This window comes from Panulirus ornatus, chromosome 7 (assembly GCF_036320965.1).
Source record: "Panulirus ornatus isolate Po-2019 chromosome 7, ASM3632096v1, whole genome shotgun sequence".
NCBI classification, from domain to species: Eukaryota; Metazoa; Arthropoda; class Malacostraca; order Decapoda; family Palinuridae; genus Panulirus; species Panulirus ornatus.
In genome coordinates, this window is record NC_092230.1 from 4167865 (window position 1) to 4190848 (window position 22984).

At 42.6% G+C, this 22984-nt stretch overlaps 1 protein-coding gene across 2 annotated transcripts in view; it reads right to left on the reverse strand.

Moving 5' to 3' along the window:
* The window catches only part of LOC139749377 (glycine receptor subunit alpha-2-like), a 231530-nt gene that overhangs the window by 127763 nt on the left and 80783 nt on the right, over positions 1-22984 (reverse strand). For both annotated transcript variants that reach the window (XM_071663162.1, XM_071663161.1), the window contains exon 6: positions 11412-11494. In XM_071663162.1, the coding sequence (XP_071519263.1) occupies positions 11412-11494 (83 nt within the window). The remainder of the gene's footprint in view (positions 1-11411; positions 11495-22984) is intronic.

Genomic DNA, 22984 nt, shown 5'->3' on the forward strand with positions numbered 1-22984 from the left:
CACCAGATCGACTGAAGCAAAACTAAAGTTATCACACAATAACTAACAAATAGAAACAGTAGAATAGTGTCTTATCAAGCAATAGAAATATCAGTACGAATCAAAAATGTCTGCTTATATAAATCATTTAACTTTATAAGTAAAACAAATGAGTATGCGTCCAAGAACAAAGGTTAACTTCGAGTTTTTCAACTTGAGAGATGTGAGGTCGTCGAGGCTGACCTGTGCCCTAATCCCTTCACCTGTTTCTTAATTCATTCGTCTGCTGACCCAGCACAGTGGCGGGCGAGTGGCTGGTGTAATGTGTTATGGTTTTCTTCATCTGTACTCACGCCTGACCATGTCATTATACGAAAGCGCTCGACAATTCGTGTAGTCCATTCTACTGTGGTTTTACTTACGTCTATGTGTAGTCAATAAATAAAGAACGTTCTGATTCAAGGATCATTCGGTTGAAAATATACCATTAAGAAATTACAGCATTGCTCGATAAAAAATCATAATATTACTTAATCACAGAAGATCTCGTAGCTCCGGCCAAGTATACGAGTGAGGCAAGTCTATACACAGTAAACGAGGTTTTATTGGGCAAATGTTGTGGTTTATACGTTATACATTGGATGGTGAATTAAGTGAACACTGTCAAACAAATATATATTCCGGTTGAATTCTAGTAGTATTATGTAAACATGCATTATGCATTCGTAAGTGAGCATTAAGTGATATAACGTTACATTACTCGTGGTAGTGCAGTGGTATTGTGTAGATATACATTATGTATTCAATGGTGAATATTTAATCGTGAATACTTCAACCCAGCTTGCGTTACAGTAGTATAATAGTTGACATGAGAAAACTAACGCAGATATGCGTGTTGTGTGCGCGTGTGCACACTTTTTGGCGAAGAACGCGAGAGGTATGGCTGAAAGAGCCGAAAACATACAAATATGAAAGCATTTGAGGCACTAAAGATCACAATCAATGCTCAAGTATAAACGAAGAAAATGCCCCCTCTCAAAAAACATATACCCCTATCGTATGTTTTATAAAACAGTTGGCCCAAAAAATCTAGTTTCGTAGATGCAGCTCTAACACAAGTGGAAACTTTTATACAACTGCACCAGTGACCATAGTCTTCTGTACGAGAATATAAATGAAAAATAAGAAAAAACTTTGCATACTTTAGAGAAATGTTGGCCCAACCTTATCGTTGTGGATGCTAGTCTAAGCACAAATGGTGGGGGTAATTTTAAACAGAAGCGCAACTTCGTAGGATGGAAACTACACTGTGTTTCTAAGCTTATCAGATTATCTTTCACAATCTCTAAGGGGCTGAAAGTGGTCTGGGATGAACATCGCTTCAATACCCAAGGTTCTGCACATAGTACAACGAACACACAAAGCTCTCGAAATGAACGCGGGTCATCAAGATTGGATCTACATGGAAGGTTAAATGGCGACATTTTCCTGTGTGAAGATAATCCAAAATAATGGAATGCTGGGCTAAAGGCTTTCGCTTGTGATAAAACACTTTCGTCGGTACTTTTAGAATTGCTACATAGATCTTATACCTTCGACTAGAAGCATAAGAACCGAATATCTTCGCTGAAATTATAAGAACGAAGTATATTCTCTAAGAACTGCTTCCGAATATTCGCCATACGTTAACATAAGAACTATTCTTAAATATCTTCGCTAAAAGTAAAGGAACTGCCACTGAATATCTTTGATGAAACTACAAGAACTTATTCAATATTTTCACAATCAAAAATATTGCTCCCGAATATCTTGACCAAGATTAAAAGCTGCTAAAGATCCTTCTAGAGATAAATGCTCCTACATATCTTGCATAAAGTTAAAAAAACTGTTCCTGCATACCTTGCATAAAGCTAAAATAACTGCCCCTGCATACCTTGCATAAGCTAACTGCCCCTGCATACCTTGCATAAGCTAACTGCCCCTGCATACCTTGCATAAGCTAACTGCCCCTGCATACCTTGCATAAAGCTAAAAACTGTTCCTGCATATCTTGCATAAAGCTAAAAACTGTTCCTGCATATCTTGCATAAAGCTAAAAACTGTTCCTGCATACCTTGCATAAAGCTAAAATAACTGCTCCTGCTCATCTTGCGTAAGCTAACTGCTCCGGCATACCTTGCATAAAGCTAAAAGAACCGCTCCTGCATATCTACGCTCCAACTAACTTAATAGAACTCCGTTTATCAAGTCTCCCCTAAGAGGGTTGTTGCACGCGAGGCGCGTACCAAAAATTCTATATACTCTGTACGAGGCTGGTGGCCTCGCTGGGGTAGTTCACAGCACGAGAACAGGAAACACAACGATGATGATTTCCCTGGTGGGATTTCTCGTATGTTGCATGCTTGGAGGACCTTCGCTCCTGGTGGGCGTGCGCGCGTTCTCCATCCGCCATAAGAGTATAGACAGTGAACAAGACTATTAGGGGAATATCAAAACCCATAGAATTTAAGCTAATGTGTTACATACGTACTTGCACTTCAGTCTTGTTAGTTAAAGACGGCACGGGCAGCTGAGGCAATAATTAAGGCCATCAATCAACGCTATATATATATATATATTTTTTTTCTTTTTTTCTTTTTTTTTTTTTTTTTTATACTTTGTCGCTGTCTCCCGCGTTTGCGAGGTAGCGCAAGGAAACAGACGAAAGAAATGGCCCCCCCCCCCCCCATACACATGTACATACACACGTCCACACACGCAAATATACATACCTACACAGCTTTCCATGGTTTACCCCAGACGCTTCACATGCCTTGATTCAATCCACTGACAGCACGTCAAACCCTGTATACCACATCGCTCCAATTCACTCTATTCCTTGCCCTCCTTTCACCCTCCTGCATGTTCAGGCCCCGATCACACAAAATCTTTTTCACTCCATCTTTCCACCTCCAATTTGGTCTCCCTCTTCTCCTCGTTCCCTCCACCTCCGACACATATATCCTCTTGGTCAATCTTTCCTCACTCATTCTCTCCATGTGCCCAAACCATTTCAAAACACCCTCTTCTGCTCTCTCAACCACGCTCTTTTTATTTCCACACATCTCTCTTACCCTTACGTTACTTACAGACTTCCCCAGAACTTTAAAGGGGAAGTAAATGTTTATAGTTGTGTTACTGGAGTGATAGTTTTCATGCATGGTGTTTTTGACAAGAAAATAGTGAAGTTGGAGAAAAATGTAGCTTAGACATTGAAGCTTATTGATACAGTGGTGAAATTGATGAGAACTGCTATTGACGTTTGTGTGAATAAATTGTACATTTCCTTTTCCATAGCCAGAGGTTGAACCATTATGTGACATTCATTTTTTTCATTCATTTCAAGCTAAAAGTTTGTTTTCTAAATTGTTTCTTACATTTGTCATATGTATATATATGTATGTGTGTGTGTGTGTGTGTGTGTGTGTGTGTATGTGCGTATGTGTGTGTGTGTGTGTGTATATGTATATATATATGTATATTATCCCTGGGGATAGGGGTGAAAGAATACTTCCCACGTATTCCTCGCGTGTCGTAGAAAGCGACTAGAGGGGACGGGAGCGGGGGGCCGGAAATCCTCCCCTCCTTGTATTAACTTTCTAAAATGGGAAACAGAATATATATATATATATATATATATATATATATATATATATATATATATATGCCTGAGCAAAGTACCAGTTTCTTCGACCAATCCCTAGGGGTGGATGAACAACTGGATTGACTGTGGACCGACTGCCGCAACCAGGATTCGAACACATGCGCGCGACCCTGTGAATGCATCACGTTTATACTCTTAACACCTACAGACACATTCACACGAGCAGAAAAAACTGAAGAGACTGTCTATATGGGATCTCATTTAACAGATCTCTTTCCAAAAGTAGAAAAATATATTTCCTTCATCTTTACGCCGCTCCACTACACAGGTCACAGACATACAGGAAATGGAGGTATGGACTGCCTCACCTAAGAAAGGAAAACGGCCCAACGGAAGAAAATATACGGAGGGTTGACCAGGGAAAAAGAATAGAGAAAAAAAAAAATGCTTCGCTAAGACGAGGGATACAATGTATGAAGACACTGACGGCTGAAGATCGGCAAAGAATGGCGGGAAGGTGGACCAGCAGTGGCCATAGACCTGAACAAGTAGACATATCAACCAAGATCTACATCATACATAACTAGAGACAGTGTAAACTAACGTGGCCTTTCTTGGTCTGTTTCCCTGGCGCTACCTCGCTGAAGCTGAGGGTAGCGATTCTGTTTCCTGTGGGGGCGAGGTAGCGACGTGAATGGATGAAGGCAAGTATATAATAGGAATAAAGTACATGGTATTCGAATAGTCATTTCCCTATTAGGGGCGATCGTAGCCTAGTGGTAGCACTCCCTCCTGCCACACAGGGCTCCCAGGTTCGACCATGTCTGTTGGAAGTTTGTATGATATAACATAAGATAATGATTAATGTACCAAGCTTCAGTTTGGCTACACAAGAAGCTCCTTCAATTAATCGTTATGTCTAATCTGAAATTAATCACCTACCACCGGCCCTGGGATCGTCATTACAGTGAATAATCGCCAAAGTTTCTTGCCTGCTTCACACACAGAGGCTCTCCCGTCTATCGCCAAACCCCTTCGGCAATATTCACCACCACTCGTTCCTCCCATCGCCATGTTATGCTAAACGGTTCGAGTACATGGGTCTATTTTTTTGCCCTTTTTCAAGGAATCGCTAATTTTTAGATGTAGGTACTTCAGAATCAAGGTTTTAGGCTACAGCATATCAATTAGCCAAGACCCTATTAAGGCCATCAAAAGACGACCTTAGCCAGATTTTCTGATAGTTATACTCGCTCAAAACAGGAGACCTTGCAACCTTAGATTATAAAGTTACCTTAGGATCAGTGTCAGGATCTAAGGGTACCAGAACTCGGGCCTTAAAGTTGACAAACGACGCCTTTAAAGGTTTAAAGTTACAACAGATTCACGTGGCCCCTAGAAGACCAAACTTTTGGATGTAGGTATTGTAGAATATTGGAAAGGCCAAGCTCTTTTCTTGCTATGTAGTATAGGCTACCAAAGGCCACCCCAGCCTTGAAACTACTTATTTCCTACTTATTTCACTACAATTCAAAATATGTGAACTTGGAGCCTCGTATCAAAAGGAAGGATGTAAAGGCTTCAAGACCAACAAATGCCACTTCTCAAGGTTCTAGCATCATACTAACACTTTAATGTCCCTTATTTTGGATACGGATACAATCTACGAAAGGCCTTAAGCCATCGCCAACCTTCAAGGTTTACACCCAATACATCTTCAAGCAATACCGAAGGATCAATAATGACTTTATAGATATTTCAGATCCTGAGCAATATTCTAAGATACTAAACGGTAGCCTTATAGATTATTTCAAGGCCACCAGAGGGTTCCGGATCGCCATCCAAGACAATACACCACACCGAAGACCGCCATCCAAGCAATACAGATCGCATCGAACTCGCCATCCAAGCCGTACAGATCGCATCGAACTCGCCATCCAAGCCGTACAGATCGTATCGAACTCGCCATCCAAGCCGTACAGATCGCATCGAACTCGCCATCCAAGCCGTACAGATCGCATCGACCTCGCCATCCAAGCCGTACAGATCGCATCGAACTCGCCATCCAAGCCGTACAGATCGCATCGAACTCGCCATCCAAGCCGTACAGATCGCATCGAACTCGCCATCCAAGCCGTGCAGATCACACCGAACTCATTCAGAATAGACGACACAACAGCTGCAAATCGTAACGAAGGTATTCCAGGATCAAGACGGGGTCCAAAAGTTATCAAAAGCCTCGCATTTCAAATGCCAACAACAAAGCCCCCACTTTGCAAAGTTCACACACATTTCAGGTTCATAATATTCAGCCAGCGTAAAAGTTCCTCGCATTTGAATCTTTCATAAGCCCGTCTAAAATGCCACTGGAAAGCCAACAAAAGTAATTTTCAATGAAACTATTCAAATATAACCCATATCTTTCGCGCCCGCCCGCCAAGTAAACCATCGGAAGTTGATGTAATCTTATCTATACATCTTGGTAGTAATTCACAAAATTCAAAGGTAGTTCTAATACATGAAAGTATTAAGGCCTTTACAATTTAGTTAGTGTGAAGTCACAGAGCAAAGCGTTCGTATTGCTATTTTCCTTACCAACTTTTCATATTCATCTATGGATCTTTAGGTTGAACATTATAGATTTTCTACCAATGTTCAACCTAAGTAGATATTCTACCACTGTGTCCTTTCTTATCTGCCCACCTCACCTTTCGCATGCCACACCAGTCTAACATACAAGCACAGTCATCAAACACCTACCATTTCGCATCCACTCCCCTAACTTCGTTTACTCTCGCATCCATCCATTTTCTTACAAAATTTCTCCCGATATTTCTCTTCACACAAGTCTTTTCCAAACCTAACTCATCACCCTCTTCTCATCCAGTGTTTCCTTTCTCGAAAACCTCTACAAATTTTCACCCTTGCGTCTACGAGACATTGATCAGACATCCTACTACTTTCCCCTTTCAGCAAATTTTCATCGAAAAGTCTCTTACACAAATATGAAATCAGTATGTAATCCGATGACCAGATGACCATCTTCCCTGCTGTCATGATTGTCTATGTCCTTTTTGAAACAGGAATATCTAATCACCAGTCCTTTTACCACTCAAAGGAGAGCAAGACTCGATATAATGGATAATTTCTACATGATAGATCGAAATCTTACGATTATAAGCAACAGGTCCAGCATTTCCACTGGCCCTTTACATCTTCTCAAACCCAAAACTCTCATTGGCTCTAGACGCGCGCGCGCGTGTGTGTGTGTGTGTGTGTGTGTGTGTGTGTGTGTGTGTGTGTGTGTGTGTGTGTGTGTGTGTGTGTGTGTAGACGGAACCAGCAGCGACCTCTCATATCCTCCCAAGTCCCTCACTCCTAATGAGCCGGAAATTTAGTGTCGACTTGATGACTGGTGAGGCGAGGGTAGTCTGCCTCGCGGGCATTTGGTGGGCCTTTTTTCATTCTATCCAAAGAATTGTCGAGATTCACCGAACTCAATCTAACGCGTTCAAATGATAATGAAAGCACTTCCTATCAGGTTCTGGTCATTTTGAGAGGTAAGAAAACGTAAGAGTGCAAGACACTGGGTCACCTCTAATATACGTGTATATCTCTTTCAGATACGAGATGACGTTACCAAAGACAATGAATCCAAAAACCAACAACTACAAATATAACCTTTTTGGGAGGAAGCATTTTGCTACTAAAAGAAAATTGGAAAAAAAAAACCATTTTTTTCGAGTGAATGTTCTTGGAATAAGAAAAGACTACCATTTTCTTTGGAGTTCTTGAAAATGTTTGAATGAAGCAATCCGAGTGAACCTTTACCTTATGACACGTCTATCATCCTCCAAAACATCACTGGAAGGGAGGAGACACACACACAAGCGAAAAGAACACCGCCTTGAGCCACGAGACATACAGGCTCCTGGGAATGTCGCCAATGTCCTTATCAGAGTTTCCGAGAAGAGACCCAAACTCAAAGACCTTCCTTCAGCAGCAAATAAGTTCTGCTGGAGTTGGGGTTCTCATGCCCTCACCCTTGACTCTTCGTTCATCAATAAACACACTTCGGTGATCTCAAACAGTTGCAATCGTTCATGAACAAGGAATTATGCAAAAAAAAAAAAAAAAGGGAATATATCTACCTTCTGAAGATACACTAACTCTAGTAATGACATCTTGTGAATGATCGCACGAATTAGATTTCATGAGAGGGACGTCTGTCTCAGGTCTTGATAGACATACCACAATCTTGCATTTCCATCCTCGCCAGGAGAAAGTCTGGTGATCTACCTAACGACTTGGTTGAGCTCGACCCACTCAGACTTTCTTAATGGGTGGACTCTGAAAACACACTCGAGATGCACCTATTGAAGCAGGTTGTACGCCCAATTAAACAGGTGACCATATAATGCCTCAAATCTTGCCTATACACAAGTGGAGTTCCGCGACTTTTGAGGAATAATATAGCAAGACACACACACACTCTCTCCAGATCCCTGCTGGACTTTAGAGTTAATATGGTGCATCAGGTAACACGAGAGAAGCTCGCGCTCTCTCTCTCATCTTGCTTGTAGTGCTACGGTGAACATACCAGAGAAAGCAGACGTCCAGTGGTTTCTTCTTTCGCGAAGAAGAACAAATGTTTACGGAACAATTACGTTCACACCAGATGTCATATCCAGCCTAGAGTTTTACTCTCGTTTCCGTAATTATTTTCTTTGCATCTAGAATCTAAATATTTTTTGGCTTTTGCAACAGTTTTACGCTGGCTTTGATAAAAAAAAAACCAATATCAGGTTATTAGCCCACTCAACTTTATCCGAATGACCAAATTTTATATATTAATATATATATATATATTATATATATATATATATGAACGCTTAATCTATTGAAATACGACACGTATTGTCCCTTTTATGAAAACCCCATTTTACACTTTTTTTGGGTGTACACTTGAATGCACAATATGCTGTTGCCTTACTGATTGCTCATTTCACATTTTCATTTGAGGTAAATTATTTTCGACATACGTTTCATGATTGTCGAGCGCAACAGTCGAGGCCGACCGCTAATTACTTGCTGGCAAAGAGGGCGCCTAGTTTTATAAAGGTGGCTGAACCCTGACCTAAATCACGGGGTTTCAGATCTCCTTTCCTCCAACTACTCGATCCTTTACTGTGGTCCTACGATCCTATCGTCTTTAAGTACACGATCCTCGCCTCCTACTCAGCACCAGGGGGAGGACAATCGTTCATTATAGCCAACTAAATGATCCTGGCAACGTAACTTATTGTCAGACGCAGTGATTATACTGCGCTTGTCTCGATGCTTGGAGATGGTTGTTTGAGAAAGAGGGAGGTTGGCAAAAGTGGCGCCAAGCACACGCACTGTCTGGGAAGACAAATGAATTGCGAGGAAAGTCGAGATCACTGTAAAGATTCTTCAAGAGTTATCCATTCTCTCCGTTTTCTGTCAGAGTTCACCAATTAATCTTGCCGTTGCTTTCCCATTGTTTGGTCATTACGTACCTAACTTGCTGTACATTTATTTTCTATCCGTCTGTATATGCATTACATTTTTGGCAAGCCAATTTTCTCGGACTTTTCCTTTCATACTTGATCGCCGTTTCTAATGTAGAAGAGTTAGCGTCAAGAACAGACGAAGAATGGCCGCATCCGCTCACATCCATTCTCTAGCTGTCATGCGTAATGCACCGAAACCACAGCTCCCTATCCACATCTAGGCCCCAACAGACCCTTCCATGGTTTACCCAGGACGCATCACTTACCCTTGTTCAGTCCATTGACAACACGCAGTGTGGTATTACACGATATATTCTGTTTCGTATCTCCCAGTTTCAACTTATGGCCAGTTCCCTGACCACACTTGCGTTACAAGTTCCACAGTTTCCTTAGAAAAATGCCTCCTGAGGCTCCTGGTACGTTTCATAACCAACCAGGTACACAAGACATTACACTATTTTCCCTTCAGAGATAGACTGTGGACGCTCCATCCCCTATTTCACAGATATTAGTATCACAGAGTTTTCTTTTAAAATGGAAAACGCGACTGGTGTTCTTTTGCAGCCCATATCCAACCAAGTAGAGAGATCCTTATGCCATTTTTCCCCTCAAAGTCACACCAGGAGTTTTCGATACACGACTACAGAATTGTGTAGATCTCCTCCACAGGTGTTGAAACGCAGGCTACACAGACGAATGTCTACAGAAATATTAGGCGGACTGACAGACTCCTTCCTGCGTTCCTCTTTTTATGGAAGCACATAAATGGGGAGGAATTTCAGTCCCATGCTCACGTCCGTCTTATTCGCTTTTTTACGACATGCAGGAAATATGTGACCAGTACTCTCTCCCTTGACCCCGGGATTATATGTACGTATATCATACATCTCTGCTCCCTATCCAAATCCAGGCCCCTCATACTTCCTTAGCTTCCCTTGGATACTTGATATATACTCTGTTCAGTCCTTTGAGGGTTCGTCGACCCCTCTATACCACATCCTTCCAATCTACTTTATCGCAGGTACGCTTCGCAACCTCCTGCATGTTCAGGCTCTAAGCATTCAAAATAGTTTTCGTCCCATCCTTCCATCTCCAGTTTAGTCTCCCTAATCTCATTCCCTCTACTTCTGACACCTATATCCTCGTTTCTCTCCATATCTCTAAACTCTCTTCAGCATTCGATCATATTCTACTTACCTCTTCTCTTACGCCATCATTTACTGGATCAAATGACCTCAAACCACCAAATGTCCTCGGACAATTCACTTCCAACACATCGACCCTTCGCTGCACATCCTCACACAACTTGCGTTCACACTGCATCGCTAGGACCACTGCATCATCAAACATACCCATTTGTGCCCTAGATATTAGCTACTTTTTCCACATTCATTTAATATAACCACGAGGGAAAAATGGAACGAATGAAAAGTGTAATTTCGTGTTTTACATCCACAGGGGAGACTAGACGTAAAGGCAGATAACCAAGTACGCGAGTTTTGAATTAGTTGCTATAGACTACGGCAGCCAGTAGGTCAGTGGAAAATACTTTCCGTATTTCTGAAGCCTCGAATTGAAACAATTTATACTCACACCGACAGTCACACAGTCCGTGGATGCGCGACTACCTCGATAGTGTTAAACACGAAGCCATAAACTTGGTATTTAACTTATGCTGGAAGCCGTAGAAAAAAAAATGACAGACTTGATCCTAAAGTGTTCGCGTGTCGCACCCTCAGAAAAATCTATAGTTTCGACTCTAGATTTGTCACGGGAATGCACGATATAGTTTTTATTCATAAAATTAAAAAATAGAATGATTCCGCTGGTTAATGATGTACGTCATCCGTTAAGAGACGAGACCTCTAGGTTTACACGAGGACATAACGTTGATTCACACGAAGGTCAAACTTGATGACCATTGCCTGCATCCGGCATAGAAGCGCAAGTGTTGGTAATGTGTTATAACGTCTCCCAGTGGCAATATCCACGAATATTCCTCTCCGATGCTTCACGTCTGTATGTAACTGAATCATTTCCCTTGTTCAATGCAGAATCCACTTCAACACCCTCGCGTATACGCGAGAAATAACATCTTTAAGCTTAGCGTGAAGACCATAACATTACCATTTCATCACCCTTGCTTATACGCGAGGAGAAGCATCAAAAGCGTGAGGAAAAGTAATATTACCAGTCGCTTTGCACGGACCTGTAGCCACATAAAGGTTAAACAAACTACTACTACTTGTACTCACAGCTTGCCACTTCCATAGTGCAGACCTGCGAATCCAGCGGGAAGGCAGACAACTCCATCATACATGAGAACACCAACTTCAACCTGGAATGCAGAGGAAAGCGGTTAAGAGGAGTGAAACCTCGAGTAGGGGGAAAGCTGTGTGGGAGTCTAGACGAGGAGGAATTCATCGTTAAATGAAAGGGATTTCAAAGGCTACTAAGGTTCTAGGAAACTACTTAAGGAAGGCTATACTATCTTCACTCTTTGCTAGACGCACGCTGAAGACAGTGAATAAAAAGCTACATTAATATTTGTACAAGATTTATCAGGAAATCTTAAGTTAAATGTAATATATAAACGCAACAAAATCATAATAGTATACTTGAACAGACAACCTAAAGCATATTCGGTGAATTTCGAGAGGTAAAATACATTTGTGGCTAACAAAAGTGTGTTATGATATATGACAAGGTAGGATTATAATCAAAGTATTAAATACAAACAGGGTATTATATAAGGTAGGATTATAAAGTACTAAATACTAAGTACTTGATTAAATACAAGGAGTTGCCAAAATAGACAATACGAGAAATATGCCATTTATCTTAAGTGTGCCATGGAGTTAGACAATGGGATAGAGTCAGGATAGATCACTAGAATGCTAGTATGAAGCACAAATTACCTTGCATTCAAACCAAAGGGATAGAAGAGCGGTTCTTTTGAACACTTTAGCCAAACGTGAACATGGGGCTGACGACAAAAGGACAAGAGAAAACGAGGAGATAGTTGTCACTTTTTTCTAATTCTTGGTTCATTCCCAGTTGTCCCGGGGTCAATCAGGCAAGAAAACCAGTTATATCAGCCTTCCGAGAAACTCTCCTTCCCTCTCAGATTTCCAATCAGCCTTCATCTTTCCTCATGATCACTGCAAGTGTATTGTCCGCAAGACCAAGTGTTCCTATTGCCCAAAGAAAGTTTGGCAAACTTCGACTGTTTACAAACTTCCCGACTGTTTACAGAGAAGTCATCCTGGGCTTCGTCTAAAGGCATCTCAAACCATGTTTTGATCTCCACCTTTTGCTCAACTCTCTCGTTCTGACGGTAATATAGCTACATCCGATCGGTAAAGTAACTTTGCTTGGCTATCTTCTTCTCTGCCTCTCAAAACTCGCCCTTGAACGAGTAGAGTTAACCCACCCCAACGATGTTCCTCTAACTGGTTCTAAACCCTTTCCTGTGGTCTCCTTTCGTACTCTCGAAAAAAAAAAAAAGAGCATCACAAGCATCTGTTCTCATTTACAGCAATTATAACACTTGCACAACATTTACGGTATTTACATATGTAAGCCACATGAAAATGCATTACGATTCTTTTTACAAGAGGATTGAAAATAACAGAACCCAAGGTCAAAACATAACCATCAATCAGTATTATAAAGGATACAGAACCTGGAGTTATTCCTGGCATATTAAGCTTAATGGTGTGCGATTACCATTCGGGATTACCATCCATGTGTTACAGGGGGAGAGAGTGTTTTACACTCTTGTTGCCCCCGTTTCTTGGCTGTGTACACGGGTACTATGTCTATTCTTGAGCGTACACACACACACGGGTACCTCCGTGGTGCACATGTTAGAAAATAGGGCCAATGAGAATGAGCATCAGTGTGACGAAATGTAAACTTTAGGTACACATATACGATAGGTAAACATATGAAGTATTAACATCCATTCTCCTTAGTGAGAGTGAAGGCTTTCAACTAGGTTCAAACATCTCCAAAAAACACCAGGATGTTCTGAAATTACTAGGCATAAATCCTTTTCCCAATGTGTGTGTATATATATATATATATATATATATATATATATATATATATATATATCCTAATCTGAGCCAGGTACCCATTTTATCGACCATACCCTACGGGGTGGATGAACAGCTGCGTCGACTCTGGACAGACTTACGCAACCAGGATTCGAACTTAAGCTGACAGCGACTTGAACCAGCGGAAATAACTACCTCGTACTCTTGAGCAGATGACCTGAATTGACCTGGTTAATGACCTGTGCCCTATCCAGATACCTGTGATGAGAACAGATCCACACATACAGAGCTAAACGGACGAGAGACTAAAGCCATTTACATTCATTAGCGTTTAATCTCAGACATTAAGGCTTTAATGACACCATTATTAAACTTAAGATCAGTGTAATCAAATACATATGTTGGAGTTTTATACGCGATCCACAAACAAAAAAAAAATGAAATTAAATTCACATTACACTGGCCGAGTGCTCTGAATTACCATCAGACATACAGAATACATAATTCAAACTTGAGTTTCATGTAATTACGGGGTCATTAAGCGATCAACTGCCAGTGTCGAGAATGTATCAAAAGGTGGTGCTAGTCTGAGCTTAATGGCCATCACACGGCGCTTGACGACTCTTGAATAGTTATGATCGTCGAAGAGGAGGAGGTGGTGCCATTAAGGCTCTCTCTCTTCACTCCTATGTGGGGGTGGGATGTGGGGTAGAATCCCACTAATAGCCCTATGGGACCCCACAGTCCCAAGGTAGGTGGGGTATCTTGTACCGTAGGATCTCGACCAGACAATCCCACGACATGTGCGTCTTGATCCCAAAGGTACACACACTCACTCGTTAAGAAGAGGGGATAGAGAAAGGAAGTGGACAGGGGTTAGGTGCACTTGATGAAAGGGGACACGTACACATGTACATATTCATACTTTGCTGCCTTCATCCATTCTCGTCGCCACCACGCCACACATGAAATGGCACCCCCCACCCCCCCAAACACACACACACACGAGGTAGTGTACAGCTATATGGTGTACGTTTGATGTGTGTGGATGGATTGCTGGAGACGTGTTTACGACGCCTGTTCCCTGTTCTTCCTCGCTCTTCCAATATGCCCTCGAGACTCTTCACTCAAGAGAGTTGGCTTCAATTAATCTCGAAGACCCAGACTCCTGACATGGTGGAGGAGGGAAGGGGTATTCACCCACAGACGCGTTTGGCCTCATAACATGAGAACGGAGTTGGCCAATCTCCACAAGTCTTCTTCCCTGATCTCTTATGATGATGAAGAGCGAGCGTACTCTTGATCCCATCCTCATAAAATTCTCAGCCCGAGAGAGAAAAAAGATTTTTTGAGGTCTCCTCCATGTCACCGCAGGTCCATAACCAAGGACCGATGAACCCTATGACTGAACTCCTTTCTCATCCCGACACTGCAGTCTAGAGTAGGGGCATCTTAGCCATATATCCGTCGCCTACTACCCCATTCGGCTCGGCCCTTATACAAACATTGATCGACCCCATGTTCCCCGGAATGGAGAGAGACGCGCGCCTCGCTCATTAACCCAACTACTCGTCTCTCTGTTCCTGTACGGAGGTGCCTTGATATTGTCCCCTACATAACCTCATGCCCTCGCCTTAGGATGAGACGGGAGGCCAAACGTTTAACCCAATACGTTTTGTAGGACGTGTGATGTGTTCCATAGACTACTCCCCCACTCCTAAACTCACACTTCCAGGATAGGATATGTGCATTACCCTCAAGTAAACCCATTCCTATGGTGTATCAAACTGGAGGGAGAGGTTGCCTTCGTCTATTGTCCTTCTGAGGGAGGAGACTCCCATTCAGCCTCCAGAGTCCTATGCTAGGTGGTGTCTAGCACTGCACGGTCCCAAGATGAGAGGTCTGGCCTTCCAGTACAGCAGTGGTGGGTTCCAGGCCTCTGGTACAAGATACGTGGGTTGTAGCCTTCCAGTTCAAGACTGATAAGCAAAACCATCCAGTACTCAATTCTCCAGTACACAACGGGTCCAGTCCTCAGATAAGAGATGGGAGAGACTCGGGCTTCCAGTACCAGGAAACCTAGAGGATCAAGCTAGAGGATCAAGCCTCGAGCCAAAGACTACTGGAACTCCAACCTTCCAGGACGCTGCCAATCCTCTCCGCTTTAATCCTCGCTTCAAAACTTGACATTTTGACCTGAATTTTGTGGTGGAGGACACCAGGAAATTCAAAAAGATCCGGGTACCCTCACAACATAACCCTGACCCGTTATTCAACAGTTTCCAGCATTTCAGTATTTTCCAGGGTTCGAAACGATGTTCCATATCACCAAGAAATTTGTTATTCACACTGATCCGGCACCGTTTTATACGACAGAGATAAAAGTCAAGGAAAATGTAGTCGACATTACAATATATACATATATGCATAACATTAACACACACACATATACAACTGTACATATTCATACTTGCTTGCCTTCATCTATTCCTGTCGCTACCAATAAATATTCAACACTAGCTTTCCGTTTGTTTTCCATTTTTTCCTACCTCACGTTCTACTTCATCAAATAAAGGGAAATAAATGTCATTCATTTACCACTTATCCTTGAAATACACCAGACACTTCTGGCACAAGAACACTGCGCGTCTTAAAGTCACTTACTACAAGAATAATAATGACTACATTATGAGATACACCCTCACATATAACCCATAACCAATGGAGTTTACAAGTACTGCTGCCTAAGCGAAGGTTGTAAACCTAACCTACAACGATACAACTACATCACTGTCGACATTCAACACTTCAAGACTGAGGCCTTTGACAACTACAACAGATACAACAATCTTAGTCTCACTCGTCAGCATCTTGCTGATAACACGATAATGCTGGAACATTGCCACAACCCTACAACAGATAACCTGTACATAATAGGTTTATCATAAGATAGCCACGAAGCGGATCATTAATTCAAGTTAGATATAGTCTACGTGAGGTGTAGAGAGTCTACAGGTGTTTATACGAACTTCTGTAGCTGCGCTAGATGAATGTATGGCAGCTCCAGTCAATCTAAAAGAATCTATATAAAGCTTCATATATATAATATATAAGAGTTTGTGAGAGGCTTATATTGTCCATATAATCTACAGTATATCAACCAAACTGTCCCAAAATTCATTCTCTCCCTCCCTCCCTCTCCCCGTCTTGGAGACCTAATTATATACTCCCACCCCAACCCTGACTAAGTTAATTTACTCTATCGGCGTCTGAGGGTAGTTCCCCACCGCCCCTTTCTTCCCCACCCACCTCTCCTCCTATCACTACAGCTAGGGAGGGTAAAAATACCACGAGTGTGGCAGGGCGGCGATATTAATACCATCACTTTACCCGCCTGATTACTCTCAAAAAAAAATAAAAACGTTCCCAAGGGAGCAGTACATCTCGCCAACGAAAACAATTTAAACGTTTGCCCAAAAATGTGTTGCCAGGTTCACATTTCCCTGAACGACTTCTTTCTCTGTGAGGGGGAATGGGAGCGAGAGTTTTTGCAGTAGGTGTTTAGAAAAAAAGACAAGTACTTACGATTTTCTACTTTTTTCAACAAAGTCTTTCAAAAAAAAAAATGGGGAAAGGTATAGTATTTTCTGCTACTTTTTTCAACGTATTAGAATCAAATTCCTTAAGTTTTTCGATAGTTTAGAAGCATCGATATTAGTCAGAAAAGAACCTATACAGGCGAAATCTTGGGAAAGAAATTATTCCTCCATATCCCATATTAGTATTCAAAGTCAATGGCAATCGAAGTCACTGACAATAGAAGACGGTTTACATAGAGCATCACAGCTAGTACATGGGACCTACGTCAAACATTCCGCTGCACTTCGACCTATCAAAAAAACTTTATAGATCCCCAGGTAGGCCATTCAACTTATACCATCCAACAACAGTATTCCATATATATACATATATACACTCCCTTTACATTTGGAATCCAGGATGTAAAGACACAGGTTTGATCGTAGAAGGCCCATGCATGCTAAACTGTCGGTAATGCCAAGTTCTATAACAGTCGTGTGTGTGTGTGTGTGTGTGTGTGTGTGTGTGTGTGTGTGTGTGTGCGTGTGTGTAGTCTAGGTCAAAATCCCACGAGAGACTACATCTTCAGACTGCCTCCGAAGAACTGATCTAGAAGTAAAACTCCTCCAGACCGCAGCCTAGTCTACACCATTAGGGTAGAGAGCACGATTCTACCTCATGAACTGTGGCCATGCTCTACACCATTAGGGCAGAAATCACAATTCTCATGAACTGCAGCCTTGCTCTCCTATCTGCAGGTGCCAAAGGCCTTTGACCCAGCCTTCTCCATCATAGGGACAAAATGAAAGCTCCAAACGAGAAATCAATATAAGAATTTTCAAACAAGCCTTTTGCGATAACAAGAGTCCACCTCCCCCAGACGTCATTTGTTACGGGGGAATGATCACACAGGGTACATGCCACACTCCAAGGGCTTCAGGGTGGACGTCCTTCAAGTGCATGCAGCGAATATACCGACTTTCACCAGCAGACTCAATTCTCCGCGATCCAGAGGTTTTATAAGGCTATCTTATTTATCCCATCTGGCTCTGCAGGTTTTCATAAAGTGTAAGATCGACAAAAATAGGATGAACGAGGTGTACAGTGATGTATCTTGTAGGGAAACTCTCGGAAGATTATGGGATACATGTGAAGATACGTGCCACAGTAATCGGGTATGGTTCTCATTGTATTAAATTGAAAGATGTGGAAATTCAGAAATCCACAGCGGAAATTGAACCTCAAATGTACTGGATGGCGAGAAATGGGAGACTTTGCGTAAAGTTACCTCCACCTTCATAAACAAGAGAGTTCTACTATTACATTTCCCTGCTCTAATGTATCTCCTCCTCACCCCCTAAACGTCCCTCCAACCTTATCCCTCTCACTAATATAATCAGTCTTACTATAGCGGTTATCAGAAGGCGCAGACTATCTTATCTTACGTTTTATGATATGCGTCTCAAGAGTGTGTGGTCCAAGCAGACCCATCGCATCATAGAGGCCCAGCACAACCCAACGTCCTGCTAAGCTCGCGCAGTGCTCTGCCACCTTCCTCCAAAACGTTTCATCTTGATGCGAATGTGTTTAATTTTCGATCCTTTTCATTTCGTCCTTTATTGATGATCTCAGTATCCTTCAGTGCTCTGCTGTTTACTTTCAAGTATCTCACGCAAATAGCAAACAAATTTCCTTGTGTATCTGAAAAGATTTAAAAATTCAGCCTTTAATAGGCCAGTGCCATGAAAAACTGCTCCATAATAGTCCAGTGGCATTAATTTCTCCTTTATCCCGACCCGTCAATTCCAGGGCTGCATTGTTTGATCTCAAGACTTCCTGACGCCTTCAAAGTTCCTCCGGTCCAGATGGTAATTCTCCCTCAGTCCTGGAGACTCTTGTCGTCGCAAAGCAGTCAAAGAGTCTCTCGTAGTTACAACTTCCATCTTGAACGAAAGTTGGTCTGACATCAGTTGTGCATCGCTACTTTCCTCCCTTCTTCGCTCCCCCGAGCGACTGACTGGCTGGCATACAACTTGCCCTTGAAAAACAATGGTGATGCTTCCTCCTCCTCCCAAGCTCGTAGTACAGACGCGTCGCTCAGCTTTAAGGTTTAATTCCCGCCAAAGGAGAAAAGTTCTCCTTCGCTCGAGATATTCGTAATATCACAGACACACGCGCGGTATGTGGGTGGTGCTATTGCATGTCCCCCCACCCTGGAGGAGGTCTTCTTCGTCCCCCCCCCCCCCCTCCACCCTGGAGGTCTTCGTCCCCCCCCCCGCCCCACCCTAGAGGTCTTTTTCGTCCCCCCCCCCCACCCTGGAGGTCGTCGTCTTCCCCCCCCACAGGTCTTCTTCGTCCCCCCCATCCTGGAGGTCGTCTTCGTCCCACCACCATGGAGGTCTTCGTCCCCCCATCCTGGAGGTCTTCGTCCCAAGTCTTCTTCGCCCCACCCCTCCACCCTGGAGGTGGTCTTCGTCCCCCCTCGAGGTCTTCTTCGCTCCCCCCGAGAGGTCTTTTTCGTCTGTTCACTCAAACCTCTGATGCTGCTACAGAGAAACTGGCTATCATTTTTCCCAGAGTGCGTTGGGCAATGTCAAGCATTAACCTAACCACTCACCCCCACGAATCTTAAGACTGTCTGGCATCAAACTACGCACTCCTCTCATGAATCTTATTCCTCTGCAATGTCTTCACGAACGCTGCAGTGGTGTTGGTATACTATTTGTTTACCCGTGATCAACTTCGACAAACGAACGCGCTTGAGACTCCGCATTTCCAGTTTCCTCGTGGATTTACTTGCATATTTACCGAATGGCGTCCTAGCTACGCCTCTTCGTTGTATATCAACCGACTTTTATTTCTTATCTCCCTTGATAATGTGATTACACGAAAGTGCACTTAGGATATATATATATATATATATATATATATATATATATATATATATATATATATATATATATATATATATATATCAGAGTCCACGGGGAAAATGAAACACGAAAAGTTCCCAAGTGCACTTTCGTGTAATAATCACATCAGGGGAGACGAGAAAAATATTACAGTCAGTTGATATACATCGAAGAGACGAAGCTAGGACGCCATTTGGTAAATATATATATGTATATATTATATATATATATATATATATATATATATATATATATATATATTGTTTTTTTTTTTTTTTTTTTTTTTTTTTTTGCTTTGTCGCTGTCTCCCGCGTTTGCGAGGTAGCGCAAGAAAACAGACGAAAGAAATGGCCCAACCCACCCCCATACACATGTATATACATACGTCCACACGCAAATATACATACCTACACAGCTTTCCATGGTTTACCCCAGACGCTTCACATGCCTTGATTCAATCCACTGACAGCACGTCAACCCCGGTATACCACATCGCTCCAATTCACTATTCCTTGCCCTCCTTTCACCCTCCTGCATGTTCAGGCCCCGATCACACAAAATCTTTTTCACTCCATCTTTCACCTCCAATTTGGTCTCTCTCTTCTCCTCGCTCCCTCCACCTCCGACACACATTCTCTTGGTCAATCTTTCCTCACTCATTCTCTCCATGTGCCCGAACCATTTCAAAACACCCTCTTCTGCTCTCTCAACCACGCTTTTTATTTCCACACATCTCTCTTACCCTTACGTTACTTACTCGATCAAACCACCTCACACCACACATTGTCCTCAAACATCTCATTTCCAGCACATCCATCCTCCTGCGCACAACTCTATCCATAGCCCACGCCTCGCAACCATACAACATTGTTGGAACCACTATTCCTTCAAACATACCCATTTTTGCTTTCCGAGATAATGTTCTCGACTTCCACACATTCTTCAACGCTCCCAGAATTTTCGCCCCCTCCCCCACCCTATGATCCACTTCCGCTTCCATGGTTCCATCCGCTGCCAGATCCACTCCCAGATATCTAAAACACTTCACTTCCTCCAGTTTTTCTCCATTCAAACTCACCTCCCAATTGACTTGACCCTCAACCCTACTGTACCTAATAACCTTGCTCTTATTCACATTTACTCTTAACTTTCTTCTTTCACACACTTTACCAAACTCAGTCACCAGCTTCTGCAGTTTCTCATGAATCAGCCACCAGCGCTGTATCATCAGCGAACAACAACTGACTCACTTCCCAAGCTCTCTCATCCCCAACAGACTTCATACTTGCCCCTCTTTCCAAAACTCTTGCATTCACCTCCCTAACAACCTCATCCATAAACAAATTAAACAACCATGGGGACATCACACACCCCTGCCGCAAACCTACATTCACTGAGAACCAATCACTTTCCTCTCTTCCTACACGTACACATGCCTTACATCCTCGATAAAAACTTTTCACTGCTTCTAACAACTTGCCTCCCACACCATATATTCTTAATACCTTCCACAGAGCATCTCTATCAACTATCATATGCCTTCTCCAGATCCATAAATGCTACATACAAATCCATTTGCTTTTCTAAGTATTTCTCACATACATTCTTCAAAGCAAACACCTTTTCCACACATCCTCTACAACTTCTGAAACCACACTGCTCTTCCCCAATCTGATGCTCTGTACATGCCTTCACCCTCTCAATCAATATCCTCCCATATAATTTACCAGGAATACTCAAACTTATACCTCTGTAATTTGAGCACTCACTCTTATCCCTTTGCCTTTGTACAATGGCACTATGCACGCATTCCGCCAATCCTCAGGCACCTCACCATGAGTCATACATACATTAAATAACCTTACCAACCAGTCAACAATACAGTCACCCCCTTTTTTAATAAATTCCACTGCAATACCATCCAAACCTGCTGCAATTACCAGGGCAATTACCTTTGAGAAATGGTCGGTGCATCTATTTTAAGTCAAAATACGTCACCACAAAGTCAGTCTGGCAAGAAAAATCCAATCAGGAAACCATATTTACGAAAGAAAACGCACCAGAAGGGGTTAAAATATTCATGGTCTAAATGGACTGAGTAGTATAATATGTTTACAGCTTAACACGACTGCATTTAGTGTAGGCTAATCCAATACACTGTTCTGGAAATTGAATTTCACCAAGGCTCCCACTACAATAAATGCTTTCCGGAGTGGTATACTTTCCAGGCTTCCAGCATACGGCACAGAATCCTTTCCAGGCTTCCAACATATGAAACGAAGTCCTTTCCATGTTTCTAGCATATGACGCGAAATCCTTTCCAGGCTTCCAGCCTATCACACAAACCCTATTTATTCAAACTGTCGAATCCGTTAGAGCGTTTGACAATTCAAAAAGGCTTTTTTTCACGTTACCCGAGACATAGGCAAAGGAGACACCAATCAAGGCGTTACACAAGGCACCAACATGGGCCCGCTCTGTTTCCTCATTCTTATCAGTGATACCTTGAAGGACACAAGATACCGTTGGAAGTACAAAGACTTCACCTTTGGCATCACTATCATCAACTACTGACTTCAGTGTCCTTCAGGAGTGGACTATAGGCAACTTCATTAACCAAACCAAACATTTAATGCAGATCAACCTGGATGCAAACAATATCCTGCCCCCCCCCCCCCCCCCCCCCCCCGACATTACAATAGGCCTCGACATCCTCCGTCACTTCAGATAATCATTTATAGTGGAAAAATCACTTCATCACACTCGTCGACTTCCTCATACCGTCTGTACCTTCTCTGTATACCCTGGCATTAGACATCCCGTTTACATCAAGTGCTACATCCTTTCCATGATTTCGCCGACCTAGTTCATCCCATTACACATCGTCATACATGACCACACAAGTAACAGTTCCCTTCAACCTCGTACGAACGCACCTCCCGGCCTCCTGTATCAACACTCATACCCTGGCGATTCAATGCCTGACAGCGTCAGTTTTTTTTAATAGGGTTGGAAGGGTTCTCGTAATCTAGGTCGAGGTCACGAACCCAGGGGTCTCGCAACATATGTAAACTTGTGCGTCTCGCAGGCCAATAGACCCGTCGTGTGTTGGTTTGATCTCTGTAATAAGGCTGCCTGGACGCTAATGGTATTGACAGACTGTATATGTACCATACGGTGGAGGGCACTGCCGACAGCAATGGCTTTAATATATGTATATTTCATTAACGCCCTGAGTGAAACACGATACACACGCGATAGGGCGTAGAATCCTCC